This window comes from Girardinichthys multiradiatus, chromosome 5 (assembly GCF_021462225.1).
Source record: "Girardinichthys multiradiatus isolate DD_20200921_A chromosome 5, DD_fGirMul_XY1, whole genome shotgun sequence".
Classification (NCBI taxonomy): Eukaryota; Metazoa; Chordata; class Actinopteri; order Cyprinodontiformes; family Goodeidae; genus Girardinichthys; species Girardinichthys multiradiatus.
Window position 1 is genome coordinate 9991436 of NC_061798.1, and position 27914 is coordinate 10019349.

The 27914-nt window shown below is 39.5% G+C and overlaps 1 protein-coding gene across 4 annotated transcripts in view; it reads right to left on the reverse strand.

Moving 5' to 3' along the window:
* rhbdl3 (rhomboid, veinlet-like 3 (Drosophila)) overlaps positions 1-27914 on the reverse strand; it is a 119348-nt gene that overhangs the window by 51719 nt on the left and 39715 nt on the right. The window contains exon 3 of one of the 4 annotated variants that reach the window (XM_047366466.1): positions 22303-22384. The exons of the other annotated variants lie outside the window; for them this stretch is intronic. Within the exon in view, the coding sequence (XP_047222422.1) occupies positions 22303-22338 (36 nt within the window). The 5' untranslated portion in view covers positions 22339-22384. The remainder of the gene's footprint in view (positions 1-22302; positions 22385-27914) is intronic. 4 annotated transcript variants of the gene reach the window in all.

Sequence of the window (27914 nt, forward strand, 5' to 3'; positions counted from 1 at the left end):
GGTATCAGCAGGCCAAAGCTTTACCAAACCAGAGGTGAAAAACCGACCTCAAATCTCTGATCAGTGCATTCATAGCTCAAAACAATGAGTTATCCAAACTAGGGCCGCAGCTATCGAATATTTTAGTAATCAATTAATCTAACAAGAGATACTCTTAGTAAATTATCATACTTCAGTAAACAAGTGTTTTTAACTTAAAAAACAAACATTTATTGCACACTTTAAATGCATTGTATATGGCAAAAACATTAAAAAAAAAAAAAAACTCAATTCAATGCTCATGATGTCATTTTAATAAAGTCTTTAAATTAAATAAAAGTGACAATGCATTTTGTTGCATGTTGCAAGGTGCAGCTGTACAAAACATTTGTAAAAACATGAACAAAGCTTAGGTGAAGCTAAAGCTATGCCACTTGGGAAGTTCTGGATAGACATATTTACAGGCAAAGAAGTTTTTTTTAATCTAAAATGCAAAACATATATTTTTTGGACAGTTTTGGCTTACTTACTGCTCTGAGTGGGTTGTTCTTTCAGCAAAAGGTATGTTTTAGTCGGTATACTCCAATTAACGATTCAATTCGATTCGATTACTAAATTAGTTGACCAATCCAATCAATGGTTTCAGCCCTAATCCAAACTAGCATACACATTTAAAATGCAATTTTTCAGTAGCTTCTCAACTGCAGAAAGTCCTAAAAAAATAATGAATTGTCGTCACTGGTACTGTAGGTCCCTTTGTAGCTCTCTCTTGGTAAAATACTTAACACTTAAAATGTAAACTCTTCACAACAGTTAACAAAACAAAGAACATCCCTTTTCCTCCAGCACAGAGATTGCCAAAGAGATTTTGTCGTGATAAAACCAAATCACCAGTAACAGTGTTAGAGAACCAGTATGTTCAGTGTGTGTCTCATTGTTTGTCCCAGACTGTCACACACCTCCCCTCCCTGTCATACACCATCCAGTGACACAACACACCCCCTCACCCTGCTTAATCTCTCACTTTCCCCCACAACTCTCTCTGTACTGAAAACATGTGAGGTCCCTGATTGGCAAAAGATTTCAGTAAATGAGCTCGTTATCTCTCCTCATGTCACTCACAGATGCAGACAGCCATACGTTATTCCCTTACCAAAAAAACCACACACATGCAAACACATCCCTTGCCCCACTTTGCCACACTGCAGGCTTCATAGCCGAATGAACAATCCTTGAAGTCAACAGGCTGGCTGCTTGGAGGGGGGGCTGAAGTGGGTCGTTGCACAATAGGCTTCTGAAGGCAACTTTATGCAAGCCTTACCCAGTCCCTCCACTTAAACCGGTGATTATTTCAATTCCACACAGACTTTGGACCCATACTCAAACTTCTCCATCAGCTTGGAATAAAACTTGCTCCTTGATTGTCAATTAAGCTGATCCGATCTTAATTAAGGTTTAGAACAATGTTAAAAAATATCATATGATCTGTTACTTATTTTAAAATAAAAATATACTCATTTAGAATTTAGTTTTTAAGCTCTACATATTTGTACTGCAATCTGCATGGTGGGGCAGCTGGTAGCACTATGGCCTTCCGGCGAGAAGGTCCTGGGTTGGAATCCTGGACCTTTGCATAGAGTTTGCATGTTCGCCCCTTGCGTTTGTGGGTTCTCTGTCGAGGGTTTATCCCTCCCCCTTGTAAGCTTGTTGGAAGAGTAAATAAATACATGGAGTGGTGGAAGCTAACAAGTTGGTCAGATGTACACAGACCGTTTTAGTTAACATTAGCAGTTAAAAACAGCTCAAGCTGACAATGCTCACATCAGTGGGATACAACGCTATGTTAACGAGTATGAACAGTCTACAATTTCACAAGAGACAATATGTTCGGTTTTGTTCAGCAAACACACGTCTGTATTCCTCTTTGGAGTTAAGTTGGTTGAGCATGCCGGATGTATGAAAGCTGCAACTAATCAATGTTCTTTAGCGTTGCCAAGAGTGAAGTCAATTTTTGAATTTTGCTGTAAGCTATGCTGCAGCATGATCAAATATGATATGTTCCTGTGCTTTACATGTCTTATAGTAGTCTGAAATTTATCCTGGTAGAATCAAAATCAGCATGAACCGCCAATACAGTTGGTAGACTCAACCAAGCTAACTCGACCTAGAAACAGCACCAAACATAACTCTTCAAATCCTCCAGCACTGTGTTGTAACCAACCGATATGAACATTTTCAGTTTGAGTTGTTATAAATGGCATTAGTAAGCTAAAAAAATGGTGTACATCTGACTAGCTAGTTAGCTTCTACCACTCAGGATTTATTTTTAACAAGCTCACGGAAACATGGCCTCTTTCTAGTACAGGTAAAGGAACTGATACCCATAATAACTTCACAGAACCTCACTTCATAAAACTAACCCTTTAACTCCATATTATCTCTGTATTACAAGTTTTCATGGGCTTTAAGAGGTAAATAAATATGATGTTAGAGATAAAGGAATTGGTTGGTGACTGGATTTGCATAAGTTTCAGCTTGACTGGTCCTGACTGGTGCTGGGCAGGAAAATAATCGAATCATTTTATGTTCAGCGAATGCACCGTACCTAAGTGCTACCAAGCTGCTCTTACACCACACTCTTCAGTTAGTCAGAGAAAAGGACTCAAAGTAGCTATTTTCAGTAAAGCGAGGTGTTCCAAAATAATTTCAGAGGATGTTTAACAGGTGGAAGAAGCTATTTAAAATGAAAGTGTGTTTTTATGAAGGTGTGGGGGATTTTCCTTACAACAGTTAGACTTTGGAGGGGTTTGTTGATTTTGCTGCTTCGCCATTCTCTACTTTTGCAGTTTTGGTCATTTAATAACCAACTTTTCTGGGTAATAAAATGAGCCACAGTAAGTTAAATTGTACCATTTTTCTGTCATAAGGGGGAAGGAGCAAATCGACCCAGAGGAAGGCTAACCGCAAATGTGATCTGTTTCATCCTTTTAAGCTTTCAACTTATTTCTGGCATAAAAAATGCTGGATTAAAAAATGTTGGCAGCAATTTGGAAATGTCAGGCATGCTATGTTGTATAACCCCCTTTTTTAATGAAAACATGCGATATATGCTACTGTTGGTGAATGATCAGATAAATGAGCAACCACTGTTAATTTCTTATTGATTTGGGTTCTTGTGAATATAGATCATAGAACCCAGATAGCAAGTAGCCAGCTTCTGTTTAGTATTAATACTATATATAATTAGTTAATAACTATTGCATTACATGCAGCTCTTTGTGACATTGTTATTGTGTATGAAGTAATGTGACGATAATGATGAAATTACAATATATTGTGCAGCCCTATTTCTAATTAATTAAGGTATCATAAGGTATTAGTGTGACCCTTTTCCATAAACCTTCATACAGCATCTTTTCAAACAGCTCAAGGGGGGGGGGGGGGGGGGGGTGATGCAAAGCCCTTAAGATTAAAATAATGCACGCACACACACACACACACACACAAATCCTGGCACAGACATAATACCTCCAAACATGCAGCGATATTAAAGGTTTTCGAGCAGGGTCTCGGTGCTGAGGAGAAAAACATCAGAAGGAGGGGTGCAGAGAATGTGGACAACGAAGCCTGGGGAGGTTAGACTGGAGACAATGCGGGGCTTTTTGTCTTCAGCCTCATTTTCATAAAGCTGAATATTATGGAAGTAGAGGGAGGGCAGATTCCAAGGGTCAGGGAGATTTTTGGAGTGTTTACGTTTGCATAGCCTGGAGAAATACAGCAGCCCCAACACACACTGGGAAATATGCTGAAAAACAACTTTAAGTAGAATGAAATCCAAGCTCATATCAAGTGGCTGAGGGATAAGGACAGATCAAGATGGGAGCAGAGCCCTTGTGAGATAACAATGAATTTAAGGATACATTGAGTATACCAATCAGCACAAATGGTAAATGGTATAAAAAAGTTTTTGGTCCCTTGCTTTTTTGTCACAATTAAATGTTCAACATTATCAAACAAATGTTAATGTCAAGGCCCTGCGATAGACTGGCGACCTGTCCAGGGTGAACCCCGCCTCCTACCCATAGACTGCTGGAGATAGGCACCAGTTTGGAGTTCATGATTCAACAATATGAAAGAGACTGGGCAAATGGCATCCAAAAAAACTAACAGAAAGCCCAGTCTCACAATCGCCAAAAAACGTCTTTAAGATCCCCAAGACTTTTTAAAAAATACTCCGTGGACTGGTGAGACAAAAGTGGAACTTTTGGAAAGGTGTACTTTCTGCTACATCATATTAAAACTAGCAGCATTTCAGAAAAAGAACATATTGCTGTAAGTCAAATATGGTGCTCGTAGTGTGATTGCGTGAGCTTGCTTTGCTTGGACTTGCTGTAATCATAGAAACATAAATTCTGCTCTCTAGAAGAAAATCCAGAAGGACAAAGTGATGCCATCAGTTTATTACCTTAAACTCAAACACATTTTTGTTATGCAGCAGTACAATGATCCACATCTTACCAGCAAGTCCCCCCCTTAAGTGACTCAAAAAAGAAAATAAAGGTTTTGAAGAGCACTAGACAAATTCTGCACTGATATCTAAATAAAATTCAGTAACATGACCTTAAACCGGCAGTTTATGCAAGTTATTACAAATACTTAATGGCAGTTGTTGTGAAAGGTGGTACAACAAGTATTTCGTTTAGGGGACAATTACTTTTTTGCACAGGAACAGGCTGATTTATAAAGTCTTTTCTTAACAAATTAAATCATCTCTTGAAAACTACTTGTTGCATTTACTCAGCAGTATTTCCCCACCAACAGGACTGACCCCCCCCAAGAACAGGTGGAGAGGAGCTATGTTGCTTCCATTGAATGGCGGAGAAACGCTTATTAAAGTCTGGATGCAGACGCACACACAAGTAGCAGGGAGGGGGAGAACAAGGACAAACATCAGTATCCCCTCGTTGTTTTATTGGAGGGGCGGGGCAGATTCCCCCTTCCTTTGACAGTCAAGTTTTTTTTTTTTTTTTCAAATTTATTTTCTAAATAACTTTGAAAAAAATAAAACACGATAATCATCGGCAGCCAAGGCCCACTGATGATAAGCATGTAACAACAAGGTCAGGAAGATAACTTCATGTCCAAATTGTCAAAATGTCTGTCTGACGTGCTGAGTAAAAATTTCAGATCGTTTGAGCATAAAATTCAGGACCTACAGGCCTTAAAGGATCTGATGCTGACAGCTTGGTGCTAGGTACAACAGAACGCCTACAGAGGTGGACTGTATTCCATGCTTTCATGATCTGAAATTTAAAACTGCTTTGGGTTTGAACCAATGTGTGTGGGGGTGACTCTTTGTTGTGTTGGTGCTGCTTTTTACGCTGTAGCTTTGCTCTGCTCCAAAAAAACACAGAAGTGGTGCAGAAACATAAAAAGCCCTCAGTTACAGAGCATATTTTAACCTTACATTCATTCTACACTGTTTACAGAACAGTTGTGTTAAATAGACAGTCCTCACTCTTTCAACCCGTACATTTACGAAAAGAAACAGGTATTTGCACATCGTTTCTGGACCATTCTTTTTACATGTTACACTGAGTTTCTTTAGTTTGTTTTACCTGTTTCACATAGACAATGGATTATGACAATAGACTTCATCAATCTTAACTTTAGAGTCGCATTCTACTCCAGGTAACATTCACTGATAGTTTCAGAGATCTCATTCACTATTCTCTAAGCAGTTCAATCTTACCTCTTGATAGGAGGTCCATACCTGGTCAGTAGTAAGGGGCCTGGAAAGCTAGTTTCACCATTTGAACTACTGGTTACCTGAAAATCAATCCTCTCATATCACATCTGGACTCAAAGCATGTCAGGGTCACCAAATTGTTGAGTTTATAAAACTATATGAACTGCGTGTTTGTTCATATAAGAACAGATCACAAAACTACTGGCTTACACAAGGTCTCTTCCTCTGTTCAACTCACAGTACACACTAAAGGCTCCCACATATTCGCATACTCAATGCGAACTCAAAGCGTTTACGTCAACGCAAAGCTCAGTGTTTACGGCCGCGTACGTGGTGTCACACAATAAACTGCTTGGCAGTAAAAGGTCTCCACATCGAACTGTTTTATATGTCACACACTGCTCTGAACAACCAGTTGCAATGACAAGCAATGTCACTGTTATGATTTGTGAGTGTTTTTTGGTTTTGTTGGTCTTATTTCACAGTTGAAGTTTTGAATCATGTTTCTGTTTATTATTTTCCTGGTCATGCTTTAGTTTTTGTCTTCTAGTTCATGTTTTGTCAAATTTGGTTTTTGGATCTGGTTATGCTTTAGTTTCATGTTTTTCTAGTTTCTGTTAGTTTGTATTCAAGAGTCTCTGTTTTGCTCCAGCCACATTTTCTTCTGTCTGTCAATTATCTTTATTTCTTCGCCTGCTCCAAGCTAATCTGTCTCCTTGCTCCACCTGGTTCACACTCTTTACCAGACTCCAATATTATTTAAACCTTACCGCAACAGTACAAAAACACGTGACAAATTCCACTTTGGCATTAGTTATTAAATAAAGATGGAATCATTATAAAATAGCTGTTCCTGACAAACTCTGTACACTCCGTTGACCAATAACTTACACAACCACATTTCACAGGTAAACCACGTAATAGTCATTTTCTGTGCATCTTTAAAGGGGTCTCACATTGTTGTGGAGGAATATTGTCCAGATCCATGAACAGGGTTTGACCAAGCTTCAGCTTTTGGACATATACTTTGGCTTCACATTTCAGGTGTGGAAAAAATGCTGTAAACAAATAATGTGTTTTCAGAAACATAAATGATGATTGTTTATTTTATCAATTTACAAAATTTTATCAATTTACAAAATGCTAAGTGAGTGAGCCCAAACATACAGCCAAATTAATAATTATTTATTAAGAACTCAGCGTAAAGAAGAACAAGAAAAACTGGAAGTGATGGTATGACCCCCTGATCTCAACACCATCGAGTATGTCTGGGATTACATGAAGAAACAGAAGGATGTGAGAAAGCCTACATCCACAGACGATTTGTGGATGGTTCTCCAAGATGTTTGAAACAACCTACCAGCCAAGTTCCTTTAAAAACTGTGTGCAAGTAGAAGCATTGATGTTGTTTTGAAGGCAAAGGGTGGTAACACCAAATATTAATTTCATTTAGGTTTCTCTTTCGTTCATTCACTGTAATTTGTTGATTGATGAAAATAAATGATTACTTCCATTTTTGAAAGCATTCTTTGTTTAGAGCATTTTTTCACACCTGCCTAACACTTTTGCACAGTACTGTAAAGACAGACAGACAGATCTATATAATATATATATATATATATATATATATATATATATATATATATATATACATCCCTCTGCCTTCAATATGTCAAGCATCGACCTTCCTTCTCCCAGAAGTGGAAATGCTACCAAAAATAACAAGGTCATGGCTCATTTGCTCATCAACTTAATGGGGGTATATTTTTCTTTCAAGAGACACACCTTCGCAATAAAAAGATAATGTGACTTAAAATGAATTTGATTAGCCATGTGTTTCATCCTAAATTTAATGTTAAAGCCTTAGGAACTGCTATACTTATCCGCAGCAATGTCCTGTTTGAACAACACAAGATTAATAGCGGACTCACATGGCTGCTTTGTAGTAGTATCTGGTAAGCTGCATGGCTCCATGGTGGTACTAGCTAGTGTCTATGGCCCAAATTGGGATGACAATACCTTTATATCTAAATTTTTCTCATCTATGCCTGATCTAGAAAATTATCATTTTATTATAGGGGGCATTTTTAATTTAATCCAAAATACCTTGTTGGATAGGTTTTCAAACAGAACAGTTCTGCTTAGTAATTCTGCTAAAAGTCTCAATGTTTTCAAAATCAAGTTGTGGCTGATCCATGGAGACGTGAACTCTACAGCCAAGTAATTTTCATTCTTTTCCCATGCCCATCGTACCTATTCACGTATAGATTTCTATCTTATTGATGTCAGACTACTTGCTAAAATTAATGCTTGTGACTATCACACTATAGCTGTATCTGACCATGCAATAGCCTCTCTGGACTGTTTGGAGATTTAATTCTATGCTGCTAACAGAAGAAAACTACAAGCAGTTCTTAAAGAAAGAGCTATCACTCTTTTTTGAAATAAATGATTCGTCTGAAATTTCGAGAGGCACACTTTGGGAGGCCTCAAAAGCCTACATGAGAGGTCAACATATTAGCTTAATTTCTCATTTGACAAAAAAAGAGGTTATTCCATACCACTAATTTGTTGAACCAGATGAAACACATTGGCTCTAGATATGCATCCTGCCCTGATCCTGGTCTTTATAATGAAAGGTAAAGCTCCAAACTGACTTTAACTTGACCATTTCTACTGCTGTGCGGTTTCAGCTAACAAAGACGAGATGGCGCTTCTTTGAATCAGGTGACAAAGCTAGGAAACTTTTGGCTTTCCAAGTGAGAGCGGAAGCAATCTCAAAACTAATCCCATCCATCAAATCAGTTACAGCGGAGATTATTTCTGACCATGGGAAGGTAAATGAAAGATATGCATCATTTTGTTCAGAACTGTAACCCTCTATCTCTCCACCCTCTGAACACGACATGCTCAATGGAATAGACTTTCCACAGATTAGCAATGAATCAACAATAGCTCTGGGTGAGCCCATCTCTGTAATGGAGGTGCAAGAAGCCATTAAGTCTTTAAATCCAGGTAAATCACCTGGCCCTTACGGCTTCTCGGCAGACTAATTTGGATCTACTGGCACCAGTTCTGAAGGACATGTATAATGAAGCCTTCTTAAATCACCATCTGCCTGATACCCCATCAGTGGCTACATTATCTTTGATCCTTAAAAGGGAGAAAGCTCCCTTACTGTGTAGCAGCTACAGGCCCATCTCCCTTTTAAATGTAGATTTGAAAATTCTCTCTAAAGTTCTTGCATCCCGTCTTCAGCGAGTACTTCCCCCAACTATTTCATGGGCTTTCGACCATGTGGAGTGGGGGTTCCTGTATGAAGTAATGGAGAAGTTTGGCCTTAGTAGTGACTTCATTCTCTGGGTTAAGCTGCTGAACTCATCAAAGCAGGCTGCGGTCCAAACAAATAACATACTGTCCCCATCCTTTCCTCTTGGAAGGGGCACTAGACAGGGATGCCCCCTCTCACCCTTGCTGTTTTCTCTCGCTATAGAGCCTCTGGCTATTTGGTTGCCCTCTGAACAGGGTTTTAAGGGCATTTGTAGGTCAGGGGTAACCCACAAGGTGTCCCTTTAATGCGGATGATCTGCTCTTATATACTTCCAACCTTCTTACTTTGTTTCCAATGCTTTTTGAGATTTTGGATAGTTATGGTGCATTTTCCAGTCATAAGCTCAACTACCAGGCCTTTTTCTCTTCTCACACATCCGACATGATGAAGAGCAACTTCTTACCTCTATTTGAGAGTACTGAGAATGATCTTGATGGTCCTTATGGTCGTTGTTACCATTATCTCTAGTAGGGCGTGTTAATTTGATCAAAATGGTTGTTTCCCCAAGTCTTTACACATTTTCCAGCTTGTTTCTGTACCTATTACCAAGGTGTTTTGATAACAAAAAAACTATGGCCTGCATGGGCATTTATCACAAACCCCTTTATTTAAAAACTTCAACTTTATGCCCTCAGTTATTGATTCGGTCTTCAACATATGGCATAGTAAGGGGATTAAGAAAGTTAAGGACCTTTATAGTAACAGCGTCTCGTTTTCCTTCTCGGAACTGTCATCCAAATATCAACTCCCCAACTCATATCTTTTTCATTTTTTTAGGCCAGAGATTTTGTTTGTTTGTCTCGTGCTTGGACCTAGACAAGGGTGAACTGAGGCGAAACTGGCATACAACTAATCATTGGTTTGTTTTGTTATTACAACAATAGCTGGAATTGCTTGTCACATTGTTTAAAATTCAATAAAGAAAGTTAGATAGAGTACTCACAGTGAAGTGTACAGTCGACTCAGTGACTGCCACAGTTAGACATCTAACAATATCTTGATTGGGACGTGTTTTTTACATAGTAAATAAAATGACTTTTCTGTGTTGTGAGTCAGACATCTTCTCTAGGTTGTAACATAGACAGCTTCTACTCTTTCAATTTTCAACGATTTATGTCACTGTTTAGATGGCAAAATTAGGGAAAAACACACAGAACACTTTCTAAAACACCTCTCTTGTTCTCCCTCCAGGGACCAGCTTCTCACTGTGAGACAACAGAGCAACCACCTCACCACCATGTAAGCAGGGCATCGAGGTCATGAAATTTATTCAATCAATATTTTCAATGTCATGTCAAACGTCAGCCTATTCAATGACATGCTGTGACCAAAACATTTTTTTCCACATTTAAAATAGCAGTAAATAGCAAAGTTTTTGTGGTGTTATAACAGAAAACAGCAACACTCTGGAATATGTTTTGGACATTGTAGGAGTCGCATTTATTTCTTCAAGCTCCTAATGACATCAAAGCCGAGGCCTGTGAGGTATTTGCTACTTATGTTATAGCACAGACTGTAGTTTAATGTAAACAAGAAATTCATCAGCAAAAGTCATTAATATGAGGGTATGTGATTGGCTTTAATTTAGATTCCACAAAACTATATTGACTATTTATGGTGTACAAAGCTAATATTCATTTAAGATTAGCCATTTGCCAACTAGAGTTGCCAAAATATTTGAAATATCGTTATAATCAATACAAAAATGTGTATTATTCAATGATACTCATTTGTGTCAAAATCAATATAAACCGACCCATTCTTATTTGTCGCACTTCTTCCAGCAGCAGCGCTGCAATATCAGAGACACTCAGCCAGTTCCTGCAGCCTCATCTGACCAAAACAATGAGCTGCTGTTGGACGTTTTAAACTCTAACATGGAGAGTACAGCCAACAAAAAATTATAACCTCTTTAGCCAACAACGCAAACAGAAAGAGTTGTTCGGAGGTACTTTCAATATGAGACAGACCGACAGGAAAATAAATGAAATACTGAAGGATGCTACATGCTAGCTATGCTAACATTAAAACTAACACGATCACACTGATGATTAAAAGCTCTTGTATTTGAAACAGTGAAGTAGTAATCATTCCGGTCGACATAAGCTACTGCTAGCTGTTTAAATATTAAACATTTCATTAAAAGCTTAAATGATGATGATAAAAATTCCTAGATATAACAGGTTTGGTCCTACAGTGTGTAGTCTGTCCAGCCACATGGTAAGCACAACACACCACCCACGAACAGATTTCACTCCTGAACATTCAAATGTCAGACGGGAAATCTCGCGAATCGTCTTGAGATTAAACATGAGTTCAGAGTAATTCCCTCCCGTGTTTCTGCCACCTCGCTTTCTGATTGGCTACGTCACATTCAACAGGCCCAACTTCCTAACAGATAAGATCACTCTTAACACACCACACACAGCAGGAATATCTCATATGATTATCTTAAGAACCATCAAGATAATCGAGGCATGTCGAAAGAGGAAGATCAGGGCCGCCGTTTGAACCAGGTATTAGACAGGTGTGGGCATTAAGAGCAATTTGATTCCATCTAACTAGCCAAATGTATTATGGATATGTAGGCTGTGAATTCCTGATGCTGGAAATATTATACCTTTTCAAACAGTATGTCTAATTATTGCTTTGAAATTGCAATACTGCACACACTGATATTGTGATGGTGTCATACCTGCTTGTGTTTTGAGTTCTTGAGTTGGTGTTTTTGTCTCCCTGCACACCAAGCCCACACCTGTTCTGTGTTTTCCCTTGATTGTCTGGTCACGTGTGCCATTGGTTCCCCTTGCAGTCCAGTTTTGTATTTAAGCCCGTTTGTTGCCTTTGTTACCAGCTGGTTCCTTATGTGTTGTTTGTGTGCACGCCTGCTACCCGGTCCGTGTCCAGCCATGAACATTAAAGACTCATCTTACCTGAAAACCTCGAGCTTCTGGAGTTCTTCCCCACATATTGGTCCAACAAAAAACCGCATTATGACAAATGGCAATTACAATCAGATATATTGTGCAGCTCTATGATAATTTATAAAGGCCTTTAGCGAGACCTCAAACCTATGCATGAGATTGAATCAGTTCATCCTAAGAAATTACTAGACAACATAATTCGCATTGCAGTAGATCTTGAAAATGGTAAAACCTTTAATTAATAAATGTAATTTTAATCAAAAATGTCTAATCCAATAATGAAATATTTATTTTCATTTGATATAAAAACATGTTTCTTTAAGTCAACCAGACAGTCACTCTGTCTTGTAATAGTGTGAAACAAACTGACAGGGCAGGGAAGTTTTATCCTGTTTAGGTCATCTAATTTCATGCTCAAAAATGATTCAGTCCCTCGGGGTGATGCAAAAAGAGGCAGGAAAAAGTCATTCAGGAGAGCGTGTGACCTATCTCATAGAGACACAGTCACACACAAGGGCTTTACTCTGCTACTACTGTCACTCTATCTGTTGAGGAGATCAACAGAGACCATAAATCAAACTGAAAACTGAAAATTAATAAAACGTTGCGTTTGGAGTCAATAAAAATTTCTAAAATCGCTTTTTAATAATGAAGATGGAACATTACTGTTATATTGAATTTATTCAATTGTGTGCTGCAAATTTAATTTGCAGCACAACATTGAATGAGATTTGCAGCACACAAAACCCCTTAAATTTGTCAACATGTTGTCATGTAACAACCACAAACCTCAAAGTGTCACATGGGGACTTGTGATAGACCAACACAAGGTAGTACATATTTGTGTCGTGGAAGGAAAATGATACATAATTTTCAAAATGTTTTACAAATAAAACCCTAAAAATGAGTCCTGGATTTATATTTGGATCCCCTGAGTTGATACCTTTTAGAACCAATTTTCACTGCAACCACAACCACAGGGTATTTTGATCAATGTCTCTACTGGCTTTGTGCACCAGGAGACAGAAATGTCTTGCCCATTCTTCTTTGCAAAAAAATGCTTAACCTCAGTCAGACTGGATTTTCAATTTTCAAACCTTGCCACAGTTTCTCCATTGGATCCAGATCTGGACTTTGACTGGGCCATTCCAACAGGTAAAACCCTTTTATCTAAACGATTTTTCTGTAAGTCTAGCTTTATATTTACTGTTGTCCTGCTGAAAAGTGATGTTCTGCTCCAGTCTCAAGTCTTTTGCAGGCTCTAAAAGATTTTCTTCCAGGGTTATCCTGTATTTAGCGCCATCATTTCTCCCACTCTGAACAGCTTCACTGTCCCTGCAGACAAAAGGCAACCCCACAGCATTATGCATCCATCATTATGCATCATTTTCCTTCCTCTTCACGAGTATAAGCTAGGGTTGTGTTCTTCAGTATTTGTACTGACGCTACACAACATTAAAGTTACCTGCCAAAACACAAAAAGTTGGTGATTTAAAGTCACACAGGTGGATTACGTTTTAAGCAACAGATGATTCTATAATGAAGTCCACAAGCACATTAACTGTAATACGATTATGTAGACAGTATCATAAGGTTTAGTTTCAACAGTTGCAGGTTGTCTGCTAATCATTTCCTTTTTTCTACATCGCTATACAGTGGTTTAAAACTTAACTGCAAGCTGCTGGGAAAATTAGATTTTTCTTACACAAACATGAAAGAAACCCTCTAATTAGCACATCAAAAATGAAAATCCAGTTTTCCATAGAGGAACAAAACTTGTCCAGCAGGCTCTTTGTACTGGCTTGTCTGGTTATGCGAAGGGGAAACACCGGCAGGCAATTAGGCGCAAGCAGGATGACCAATTAATCAGTCAACATTGGTTCCTGTAGAGTTGTGTGTTCTACGCATGCACTCTGCACAACAGGAGGCAGGGAGTCACATGTACTTACACACATCTCTCTGCTGTGCTACTAATCTGTGGTCAGAGAAACTCCTCCAGGCAAAATGTGCCCACTTGTTGTGGTGAAAGACAGCTGCTGCAATTGGGCAAGCAGAATTGGGTTAATTAACAGAAAATATTTTTAAGTTCTTACAGACCCTTTGCACTCGATGCAGCCATCCAAAATCTTTGGTTCTCTGTTTATTCTGCCATTGTTTATGCCCCATACTATGAAACAATATTATACAAACATCTGGGAGGTCAAATTTAACACCGCCTCAAACAGAAAAACAAGTTGAAATGCCACATCATTTTGCAAAACCAACTTTGCACAAAGAGAAACTGATCAGGCAGTTTCAGATTGGCAGTCAGTTTAGGATTTGGTCATTGTAGCCATTGTCAAAGGTCCACGTTCTAGAGGGTCAGTTTTCAAGACTAGGGAACAAGATTTAAGGTTTGAAATGTAATTTTCAAAACCAGTCAAGTTTTCTATAATAATGCTTTTAGCATTAGTGTTAAAGAAGTTGTATTACTGTTTAAGTCAAGTCAAGTTTATTTATATAGCGCTTTTCAGCAACAAGGCACTCAAAGCACTCAGATGTCGCTCAAAGCGTTTAAAGTAAGAACAATTAGATTAAGATATGGATCATTTGTTTCCATCTATCCACTGTTTTCTACTTATCTGTAATAGGGTACGGGCTATCCACAGAGATCTGGGTTTGCCCTCAGGGTTCCCTTCCAGCAAGACTGGCCTCAAAAACCTCAAAAGAGATGTGCACTGGTTATCAGATGCTAAAACCACTAATTCAGTGCTTACAGCAGCTCTACTCCAAGCGTCCCCTGGATGACTGAGCTCAACACCCTTGTCAGAATGAGTCCAGCCACCCCACGGAGGTTTCTTAACCAGACACCCTCTCCGCTACAACTGTGTCTTCAGATCCTGGCCATTAACACCAAACACAGTCAAACCTATGCTAGAAAAAACCTTGACTTAGTGTTGAGAATGGACATACAACTCTTGTTTTGGTTACTTACAGACTGGATACCCTTAATAAGCATCTCTAGCAACCTATTGCCCTACAGTACCCCTTGCAAACTACCTCACGGGACATAGTCACAAGCCTTTATTAGATCCACAAAGCACCTGTGGACCAGACAACCAAACTTCCATGACTCCTTCAGCAGCTTCGTGAGGGTAGATATGTGGTCCACTTTTTCATGCCCATGACAAAATACGGCTGCTTCTCTTGAAGCTGAGGATCCACAATTAGTCAAGGTCTATTTTTCAACACCCTAAAGTAACATTTCCCAGGTATCCTAAGAAGTGTGATCCCTAAATATTGGGAACATGCTGTCACCCTCCCCTTTTTGGTGGATCCTCCAACACAGTCACATGGAGAGCAAGGACTAAAAGACATACAGAACAAAAGATACTGGCAAAAACACTGAATCCCACAATATATTACCCATTTTAATGACAACTCCCAAGAAAGAGTTCCAGAGTTGGAATCCCCCTGACATCATAGGGCTGCAAAATTCACCGCACAGCAGCACTTTTCTTAATTCCCGTAGCAACTGCTCCATAGGGGGGGACACATGCGCGAACATCATGACCTCGCTTGCCGAGTAAAAGACTGAGCTTCGAAAGATAACCTTGGATCAAATGTAAAGTACACCCAGCTGAAAATCAAAACAGGCCCCCCAACCTGGCAGTCTGACCTCCTGCAGAAAGAATCTGAGGGTAGATTCTCCAAGTAGAGACAGGTCTGTGTCTGATTACATCGACGTAGTGGTTTCCTCAATGCCTGAAGAAGGCAGCTTTGAAACCACAGCTCCATGTGCTGAACAGTGTACCAGTACTGGGCAAGTACTTACTCCAACAGCAAGACCAAGAGCAGCTGGCCCGCAATTTACTAACACATTGGACATGCTAAACCCATAGTGGTTCACTGTTCATCAGAACACAGTAAGAGCTTGTGTCTGGGCAGAGATAATTAATTAATTAGGATAAAACAATATTAACATTGTTTATTGCTCTGTTTTGATGTGCTTTAAATTGCTTGAACCATTGCAGACCCTGAACCGCACACCCAAAGCTATTAGTGCTATAGGCTGTGTTTTGGAAAGTTGATCATTGTGACAGTCACTGTACTCCTGCAACATGAGTTATTTCCTTTTTGTCTGTGTTTTGTTTTGCTCTCCTCTCACTATTCTGCATTAATATATGACTGCATAGTCCTGAGAAACAGGTTAGATGGCAGTTCTTTATCCCGGTTGCTAATTCTAAAATCCTGCTATGCTAAAGTTAAAGCTCTGCTAGTGCTAACACTGTATCCATCATTAGTCCTGCTGTGTTTACAATATAGATTGTTCTGTCTGCACCGTGATCGACTGTAGCCGCCAGTGCTAATATACGCAATAATATTTGTATTTTTGGTATTTAAATGTACATGTGGGACTTAGAGGGGATCCTTGATTGCGCCACAGCTGCTTTTTTCTTTGTTTTTAGCTGAGCCGCTGATTCCGCATGTGACATTATAGGCCGTATGTCTGTTGGCCAGCTTGTGAGCCTATACACGTTTTTTCAATGCCATCTTGGTAGTCCATAACTCCATTCAATCCATCACCATGATGCCTAGTAAACAACATTAAGAATCAATTGTCCAAAATGTTATTGATTTCTAATTTAGCAAATTATTTTTTTATGAATTATTTCATTAAATAATGTTTTCCTTTCTGCTTTGCAGTGTGAACTGGTTGTTTGAAAACTCAGAAGCTGTTGTTCTTATTTAGCTTTAAAGCCAATTTTGCTTCATTACCAATTCCTCAAACCTTGGTTCCTATATTCACACTGAACTGTGATATTCCTGCATTATGTCATCAGTTATTAGTGTTTTATTGTTTCTTTTTACTGATAGTCTGTAATTCATTAGTTTTTCTCATTCTTCTATTCATTTTTACTGTGTAGTTTAGTTAAATGTTACAAGCCCAGTTAAAGAGGTTCTGGACTAGAGGCTGACATTTATTCAGGAGTCCCACGGGTCGCGGGACGGGAGACAGCATCAGTAAAGATCACGTGATTGGGACGGTACAGGATAAAAAATGAACGGGAGCAGATGGGAGCGGGAGCTAACCAATAGGAGGGAAAATAAACTAGGATCAATTGTCTTTGGAAATGTAAAATAGAGACTTTGTTATAAACTTTAAGAAAAAAAAACTTGAATCGACGCCGCCATTGTGTAGTTTTTTTCCAAGAAGCCTATACTATAATGTGAGTCAAACGAACTACACGACCCACAAGCCAACAGTGCTTCTGCTCGATGTTTTCCACCTGCGTTCAGGATGGAGGGAGCAAACGCAGGTGGAGAACTGGACGTGGTAAAATTGGATTTGTAACGTAAAGTCAGAAGTAAGGACTTATCTATTAAACTCATAGAGCTGACAGGAAAGTCGCAAATATTACCGAACTTCAGGAGAGTTGAATGCAGCGGTGTTAACACGCAGTCTGCTGCTTGTAAAACGTGTTTAGTTGTAATCAAGTTCACCAGTGATTAAGGGACACTTTTAAGACAGATTCTGGATTAAATCAGCCCTGCATCTCTTCATTCATCAAACCAAAAGTACCAACATGTGTCACGTCTCATCTGACCAACAAAATTGCTGCATGTGACCTAAAGATTTAAGAGGTAAGGTACGGAAGCCCATGAGGGGACATGGGGAAATTTATTTATTTTGCGTCCCCACGCAATACTTTTGCGTTCGGCATTTTGGAGCAGCAGCACAGATGATAAACTGCTCATAAAACAAACAGCACTGATATGTCATTGATATGGTTTATTTGTCATATGCAGGTTAACACGCAGTAAACAATGCGATTAAATGCTTAGGATAAGAAGAACCGTTCAAATCACGATAAAAACAAAAACACTAATGGTGTACAAAAAAAAGTACACATCATGCAGCAGTAATAAGCAAACAAAATGTCACAGATGTGGTTTTGTGCAGTATTATTGTTCAGTAGTTTGTTTAACAGCTTGTGGATAAAAACTGTCTTTTAGTTTGATTTGAAGATAATTTTATTTAATGCTGATTTCAAAATAAAACTCAATAAATCTCAAAACGGGTGTAGTGTTTGTTTCATTTTTGCAGTTATCTGGTTGGGAAACTATCCCACAAAGTATTGCGAAATAACGCAAAGACTATTGCGTGAGAACGTAAAAAGAGAAAAAATCCCCCTTGTCCCCTCGCGGGCTCCGTATAGAAAGGATTCATCAAGGGAAGATATTAAATAAATATGTTGTGAAATAGAAAAAAATTTAATGTACCATTAAATGTACAATTTATTTAATACGTCATTAAATATTAAGTGTACCACTAATTATGTCATGTCGTCTTTAAAATTATACTTAATTATTCAGTGGCACATTTAATTGCATAATAGTCCATTTCATGACATAATGGTACATTTATTGTTTCTAATGATGTATTAAATAAATAAATGGTACCTTTAATTTAATGGCACATTTAATGTTACATTTCTTTCATGTTACATTTACTCCGCTTATGGGACATTCACAACATTTATTTATTTAATGATGATTTTATTGTATTAATTTTGTCCAGTTTGACCCTCCATTCTTGATGCCTGTATAGGAGGTCATGTCAGAATTTAAATCAGGTGTTCTGGAGCAGACACACATCTAAAACCTGCAGGGAAGGGGTCCTTGAGGACCAGGGCTGTGAACCATTGAGGTACAGTTTCTAAATTATGAAGGTAATGCCTTTTTGTCCTTTTGTTCAACAAGTACAGTTCTCTTACTAGGTGCATTTTTCTTTCTTTTCAGCAACTTGAAACATAAAAGTGATGTCATTGTTCAAAGGAAACGATCACTTAATAAATAAGTAAAATACAACTAGGTACATTTTGTTTATTCAACTAAGATAGGCATGGTCTGTTTCCTTGTTTGATATTTTATTATTTCTTCATTATTATTCTTTTTACTTTAACTGGCCTTTACTACAGCTAAAAACAGGGACCTAAGTGGTCCTTCAAAGAAAGAAATTGCCAAAAGACTAAATGAAAAAAACAAAAATGGGAGTGGCACAGGAGTGGGAGTCGTTCTGAATGGGAGCGGGATGGGAGTGGGAGTCAATTTACCAGGAGTGGGACGGGACAGGATTTTTTTCGTTATGCTGGCCTGGGATTGGGATGGGACAAGACATTTTTCTGTGGGAGCGAGATGGGACAGGAGAGAAAATCCACTCCCGTGTCACCCTCTATTCTGGACCAGTATTTTAACTGGAAATTGAAGTATTTTGTTAAAGGGTTTGCTGTTTGAGAACACCAGTGCGCAAATTCACTCCTTCATCTATTGTTCTATAATACCACACCTCACCAGGCAGGTGTTCATAAAACAATAACTAGCAGAGACTAAGAGCTGTTTGGCTGTTCCTTCCTGATAATCAGGTGGTGTCCAAATTTGTTAATTTGATTAAAAATCGCTAAAATTTTCAATCATTGCCCCTTGCCACCTAACTATAGTTATTTAGCCAATCCCAACCTCTTGTTACCCCACTATCTGTTAGTCCCCAGGGTGCTGTGTTTTAGGGCCCTTTTTAGAGGACCCTCTATAAAATTTACCAAACCAAGCAAACATTTCTATGAAAACACAGCCTCACCCTGTCAGCTACACTGTGCCTTTACAGAACTGTAAAAGTTGCTCAGCAACAGCTGGACCTGGGCACCAACTCAACAGATTCGAGTCCAGATGAGTGGGAACAAAAATGAACCAGGGAAACAATGATGGTGCCAGAATGGGGGCATATGGTGACAAAGTCAGGCTTTCAGCAGCAAAACAAAGACTTACACAGTATTCAGTGTTATGGATCAGTGATGTAAACTGACATCTACAAGAGAACTAATACTGTCTCCATCCTTCCGCTTCACAAGTTCAGCACTGGCATGGTGCAATTAGCAGCTTTAATAAAAAGCCTGCCTTGTTAAAGCTCATTAGTCTCCCTGCTAATTACACTGAAGCACCAGGGAGGACCAGCAAAACCAGGGGCACCTCATTCTCTGGCCATCATTCAAACATGTCATAATGGAAAAACACTCACACACTCTCACAGCTTCTCATGTTAATGAGGCAGGTAACCATGGCAGTCTCCTTTTCCTCCCTCACACGCATCCACATTCTTTTGTCACATCATCTAACACAGTTGAAGGAGGAGTACGTTATTAGTACCATTGGTGAGTTAAACACTCAGACCAGCAGCTGACCTAGATCTCAGTGATGTGTTAAATTGTGTTTATAAAAGTAAAATGAGACTATAAACATCTCACTAAAGTGGAAATTTCAATGACAGTCTCACATGTTGTGTTTTAGCAGGTCTGTCAGTAACCATTTTTTTGTAAAACGTTATAGGTGTTATGTGTTACTTACTGCTAGAGATGTGCACAGGTGAGTTACTGATTATAGGGAAGAAAAGGTAAAACATTACCCAGAGTGGGTGCCACTGTATGACCCTAATGCACTACACTCACTGAGTCAGTGTTTATAAATTGGTTCCAAAATGCAAGGATCAAGATCAGTGCTCCACTAGACTCAATAGGGCTAAAGACCACAAATCATGCCAGGAACCTGGGTGTAGTTTTGGACTTGGTTCTAAATATTGACAACCACAGTCAGTTAGAAAAGCAGCTCACAATCATCTTTAAAACATTGCCATAATAAAGGGTTGTCTGGCAAAACAGGACAAAGAAAAACTGGTGCATGCTTTTATTTTCAGCAGGTTAGATTACTTCAACAGTGCCTTTGCAGGTCTCTGTAAAAATATATCAGGCAGCTTTAGGTTAGCCAAAATGCTGTCCTAACCAACACCAGGAAAATGGATCATATCACACCAGCTCTTACACCCACTGAACCACCTTCTGCTTTGTAAAAGGATTTAAATTCCTGGCCCCATATTCACAAAAATTCTCTCAAAGAGCTCCTATCTTAGCCTAAAAATTCCTGGCAATGACTCCTAGCTTAAGAGTGACTCAGTTCTTTGCTGAGAGAGACTTGGAGCAATGAGACGACAGAAATTCCTATCTTAGGGGCAAGTGTGGTTGACCCTGTTGCTAGGCGTGATGTTGTCTTCTAAGAGCTGTGATTGTTTGTTGCAAAAACTCCCCAAAATAATCCAAAAACCAAATGTGCTCCAAGTAATCAAGGGAGAGAAATTAACCGATGATAGAATTTAGATTGGATTCAGAAATGTGTAAATCATAATGATAAAACTTAAATTAACTGTCACACAGCATCACAATGTTTGAACGTAGCTTGCTGATCACTTTTTAATTTGCTTGTTATTATGTTTACTCACCATGCTGGTCGTTTTCATACTGCATACTAATTAATTTATTATTGATATTAAAATTCTGCATTATGCTGTCATCTCCTTCTTGTATAATGAGGTTTAGTTTGATAAAATGACCAAATCAAAACAGAGAAAAAAAAGGTGGAGAAAACCGAACTGGTAGAAAGGTAGATTTGGTCCTGGGATCACGGTGAGAACAAACAGGCATTCCTGAGCAGGTCAATGCATCGTTCCCTCTGCTTTCAACACCCGCCGGGAATGTGAGCAGCTATGGTACCTGCTGGTCCCGGCTGCGATCAGAAGCTAAAGAGGAGGTTGCAGCACACCAGAGAACTTCTCCACAGACGGGGAGCGCTTTAAGGAGCAGAGCTGCCTGTGTGTAGTTTCGGAATAAGAAGAACCGACAAAGTAAGGTTTGTAAACATATTTGTGCATCTGCCCTCTTGTTTCCTCTATTGCCATGTTTGTGTATTAAAAACTTGTTTTATATGGGTCGAATCATCATGAAATGACACATTTTATTGAGCATCTTGTTTTTTGATGCATCGTCCACTCTGGATAATAATGTGTGCACATTTAAATGAAGGATGGTAAGAGGATAACAGTTCTCCAAGTGATCAAATAAGTGTTGGCTACATCGACTAGAAACTAGGTTGGGCTGCCATTAGTTGGAGCCACCTTAAGCATTCAGTATGCAGTAAGTGAATCTTTATCAGTGCAGACAGTTTGGTGCATAGCATGAAACTAAGCAACAATATTATTGAATCATTGCTGCAACTTTTGTCAATTCTGTAGCAGTAGCACACATGTTCATAACACTGTACATATGTACGAATATGTATGGATGCATACATGTTTTCTCAGAGCTGTGATGCACATGTCATCGAATATTTCAGTATATCGATGCGTCTCCCAAGATATACATGGCAGTCTTGTTTAGTTGGTGATCAAACTGCATATGCTATTGTGACAGAGGTATTAGTGAAACAACAGAGGTAAATAGTAATAAAAATCTTACTGAGAGGAGGTTGTTGCACAAAATCTCACGATACATGACGAAACAGGTTTAATGACCTCCTGGGGACATCACCATCTGTTCTCTGGGAGGCAGGGAAAGCAGTGATGAGAGGTAAAATATTCTCATTCTCATCACATAAGAAGAAAAAAGAAAAACATATTCAGGAATTAGTTGAAACCATTAAATTGTTAGAAGCTTCCCAGAAGGGGTAATACTGGGCAAACTACGTAAAGCAAAACTAGAATTAAATGAAATTATTGACAAAAAAAAAAAAAAAAAGAAAATTCTTAAGACGATTCTTAAGACTTTGAATAGAAAACTGAACATGGCAATAAATCAGATAGCTTTTAGCTAACCAGCCTAAAATTAAATAAACTATTGGAATACAGTTTCCTGAAAGAATAAACAGCACTTTCAGAGATTTTTACAAAACTTTATACTCACAACAGATAGACCCGTTAGATAACGACATTGATCATTTTCTGGATAAAGTAACACTTCCTAAATTTTTAGATAATCAAGCGATGGCCCTGGATGTACCACTGACATCAGCTGAAATCGAGGAAGCCCTCAAAAGCATGCCCAACAAAAAGCTCCAGGCCCAGATGGATTCCCAACAGAGTTCTATAAAGAATTCTGGAATATTTTGGCTCCAATATTCCACAGAATGTTGCAGGAAACTGAGGAAAATGGCAGACGTTTGCTAAATATAAATTCTGCCAACATTACTCTCCTATTAAAACCAGGAAAAGACCCAGTATTTCGTATCAGCTACCGTCACATATCCCTTATTAACGTTGATCTCAAAATAATCTGTAATCTTAATAGACTATTCCTACAGTAAAAGATTGAGACTAATAAATTATCTCTAGATGCAGAAAAAGCATTTGATAGAGTTAGCTGAAAATTCTTCTTTGCAACCTTGTGTAAGTTTGGTTTTGGAAACGCTTTCATAATCTGGTTAAAAATTATACAGATTCCCAACAGCATGTATCAAGACAAATAACCAAACATTTTCCAGCTTCTATCTTCAGAAGGGCACCAGGCAGGGATGCCCCGCTATTATTTGCTATTTTTATTGAACCACTGGCAGCAATCAGGCAAACTAAAGACAGGCATAAAATGCATGAATATCGAACATAAAATCAGTCTTTATGCAGATGATGTATTAATTTTTCTCCAGGATTCACAAATCTCTCTTTCTCTCAGGTAATTTTATTCACAAATTCTTTCTTTCAGAGTTTCAGATTATTTTATAAATTGGTTAAAATCTGGAGCACATATTTGGGTATTAATCTTTCTCCTAAATTGGCAGATTTAACAAAACTAAACCACATTCCGCTATAAAAAAAGTGAAAGTTGATCTCACTATAGATGGAAATCTCTACCCATATCACCCATGGGCAGGGTATCTTCAATAAAAATAATGGTCTTGCCAAAAATCAATTACTTATTCTCAGTGATCCCAAATAAATCGCATCTGGCTGGTTTAGATCTCTGGACTCCTCCATCACTAAAATTCTTTGGAAAAATAAACCCCCACGTATTGGCTTAAAAACACTACAGAAGACCAAAGATAAAGGGTGACTAGATCTGCCTAACTTTCATCATTACTTCTTAGCCAACAGGCTACAATACATCTCGAAATAGAAAAATAAAAATTTTGTTAGTATTAACCAGTATAGAGATCTTTTATTGGATTACATAAATCTGGAGACAGCATCTGCCTCCACTTAAGATCAATTTCTTTGGGCTCCTTTACTGGACTCCATCACTTACTGGGGGACCTTTGAATTTGTCCTGTGGGGCGTTGTTGCTGATAAGGGTGGGTGTGCAGTTTTGGGGCACCTGGGGTGTCCCTGGGTTGGGAGCAGTGGGGGATCTATGGCCCCCACCGGGGTGGGCCTTTGGTGGCTCTTGGGGCTGATATCTGGTTCCTGCATGTAATGCTTTTTGGGGGGCTGTGCTGGCGGACATAGGTTACTGGCATGGTGCCTGTGCTGCTCCTGGGCACACTCTTGGCATTCTGTTGATGAGCTTCAAGAGGTAGTCACCTGAAATGTTTTTCCAACAGTCTTGAAGGAGTTCCCAGAGATGCTTGGCACTTGTTGGCCCTTTTGCCTTCACTCTGCGGTCCAGCTCACCCCAAACCATCTCGTTTGGGTTCAGGTCCGGTGACTGTGGAGGCCAGGTCATCTGGCGCAGCACCCCATCACTCTCATTCTTGGTCAAATAGCCCTTACACAGCCTGGAGGTGTGTTTGGGGCCATTGTCCTGTTGAAAAATAAATGATGGTCCATCTAAACGCAAACCGGATGGAATAACATGCCGCTGCAAGATGCTGTGGTAGCCATGCTGGTTCAGTATACTTTCAATTTTGAATAAATCCCCAACAGTGTCACCAGCAAAGCACCCCCACACCATCACACCTCCTCCTCCATGCTTCACGATGGGAACCAGGCATGTAGAGTCCATCCGTTCACCTCTTCTGCGCCACACAAAGACACGGGGGTTGGAACCAAAGATCTCAAACTTGGACTCATCACACCAAAGCACAGGTTTCCACTGGTCTAATGTCCATTCCTTGTGTTCTTTAGCTCAAACTAGTCTCTTCTGCTTGTTGCCTGTCCTCAGCAGTGGTTTCCTAGCAGCTATTTTACCATGAAGGCCTGATTCACACAGTCTCCTCTTAACAGTTGTTCTAGAGATGTGTCTGCTGCTAGAACTCTGTGTGGCATTGACCTGTTCTCTAATCTGAGCTGCTGTTAACCTGCGATTTCTGAGGCTGATGACTTGAATGAACTTATCATCTGCAGCAGAGGTGACTCTTGGTCTTCCTTTCTTGGGGCAGTTCCCAATTGTTCGGACTGACTGACCTTCATTTCTTAAAGTAAAGATGGCCACTTGTTTTTCTTTACTTAGCTGCTTTTTTCTTGCCATAATACAAATTCTAACAGTCTATTCAGTAGGACTATCAGCTGTGTACTGAATCCACCTCCTGCACAACACAACTGATGGTCCCAACCCCATTTATAAGGCTTGAAATACCACTTATTAAACCTGACAGGGCACACCTGTGAAGTGAAAACCATTTCAGGTGACTACCTCTTGAAGCTCATCAACAAAATGCCAAGAGTGTGCGGAGCAGTAATCAAAGCAAAAGGTGGCTACTTTGAAGAACCTAGAATATAAGACATATTTTCAGTTGTTTCACACCAGCTCAAACTAGTCTCTTCTGTTTGTTGCCTGTCCTCAGCAGTGGTTTCCTAGCAGCTATTTTACCATGAAGGCCTGATTCACACAGTCTCCTCTAAACAGTTGTTCTAGACATGTGTCTGCTGCTAGAACTCTGTGTGGCATTGACCTGTTCTCTAATCTGAGCAGCTGTCAACCTGCGATTTCTGAGGCTGGCGACTCGGATGAACTTATGGTCCGCAGCAGAGGTGACTCTTGGTCTTTCTTTCCTGGGGCGTCCTCATGTGAGCCAGTTTCTTTGTAGCGCTTGATGGTTTTTGCGACTGCACTTGGGGACACTTTCAAAGTTTTCCCAATTGTTCGGACTGACTGACCTTCATTTCTTAAAGTAATGATGGACCGGTGTGATTACATCTACTTTCAAACCTTGGACTTCAGCCCCTTTATGTTTACACTACCACAAAAAGCAGCTAAAGAGAACTCGTGCAACACAGAAGCGGCTGACCTGAGTTTTGCTCTCCTTGAGATTCCTCTTCTCAGCTTAAATTCAACAAAAGCTTAAAAAACTGCTTTTAATGCAGTCTTCTGGAAACATAATTCCACAAGACATAAACACAGGTAAGCAAATCCAATCCGTCCATGGTTCTCCCAGAGAGATCAGACATCACTTGACAGCTGAGTGACACAGCGACAGCAGAGGGGGACAGATTGCATAAGGGAAGGATATGGTGAGCCACTATGTGCTTTCAGACCATTAATTACTCAGATATCACCTCTGCTGCTGTGAGGCATTCTGCAGGAAAAGGTCACCTGTCCGGCTCACATTAAAAAAGACAGCTCGCCATGCATGTCACGGCCTCCGCCGGCCCAACCGAAGCTCTGTCTACGTTGTCACACTTTAGGGACATGACTAATGCCTCAACAGGATTCCTAACTGCCCATAAAATGCCACAGGAATGTCTGTTAATGTGGCAATAAACACCACTTAAGCTCAAAGGCTGAGGCAAAGGCTACGGTGCAGAAGATGGAGGTAAAATGAAGACAAGATAAGGAACAGGAGTGAAAAGAAAAGGTGTATTTTTTTAATTCTGGTGTAGTTGGTTTAGAGACAAATCAAAGCTCTCCCAGTCCCAGGTGTCCTCGGTTCAGGTGTTACTCAGTGCAAGCCTGATGCGGGCAAGGAATGAGATTAGGTGTAAGTACAACAGACACAAGCAGAGATATGAATCTGCAGCTTATTCCATTCTGTCACTTCTAACTTTGACCATTTTACAGGTGAGTATAATCAAAATAACCGTATAGATGTTTCCCCTAATTTGTGTGAGTGACAACTATTGTCAGCTGACTAGCTTAAACAGAAACATTATTTTATTAAAGAGAAACATTTGAAAAAGTCTTAATGGGCGGTATTAAACAGGGGCAAATAGGCTAGTAAAAGCCAGTCTGCAAGTGCTATATGATGAGCTATCAATTATAATCGTTATGATAATTGGCACATGGCCTATATACATTTTTTTAGAACTTTATTTTATAAAAAGTAAAAATTAATGACAACTAAACAGTAATGATATGTCAGTCAGTCATTTTCTACCGCTTATTCCATAGTGGGTCGCGGGGGAGCTGGTGCCTATCTCCAGCAGTCTATGGGCGAGAGGCAGGGTACACCCTGGACAGGTCGCCAGTCCATCGCAGGGCAACACACAACCATGCACACACTCATTCACACACCTAAGGGCAATTTAGAATGACCAATTAACCTAACTAGCATGTCTTTGGACTGTGGGAGGAAGCCGGAGTACCCGGTGAGAACCCACGCATGCACGGGGAGAACATGCAAACTCCATGCAGAAAGACCCCTGGCCGGGAATCAAACCCAGGACCTTCTTGATGCAAGGCAACAGTGCTACCAACTGCGCCACCGTGCAGCCCATGATATTTGTGTTTGATTATATTTTGTTTAAACAATGATCCATGTTGCCCGTAAAAACTTGCTAAATCCTTGATGCTTATGCCAAACAGATTATTTTGCAATTGACTCTTGTTCATCAAGTTTATTTAATTGGATGATTAACGTTTAGAGATAGAAGACATATTAGCAATTTAACAATTTATTCATTTGAAAAACAAGATCTGTACACAGCCACAACAGCCTGAAATGCCAGGGGGCGTGACGGTGGCACAGGGGTAGAGCACCCGACCGATTAGTCCTCAAAGCAGCTCGTCATGGGTTTGGGTCCCAGCCCCGGCCTATTGAACTTTGCTGCATGTCTTCCCCGACTCTCTCTCTCCATTTCCTGTCAGCTCACTTTAAAAAAAAAGAAAAATAAAGGCTACTAATGCTGGAAAATAATAAAAAAAATATATATAGAAAATTGGTGTCAATAATAAAAAGACTATTAGAAAAATGCTGATCAAAC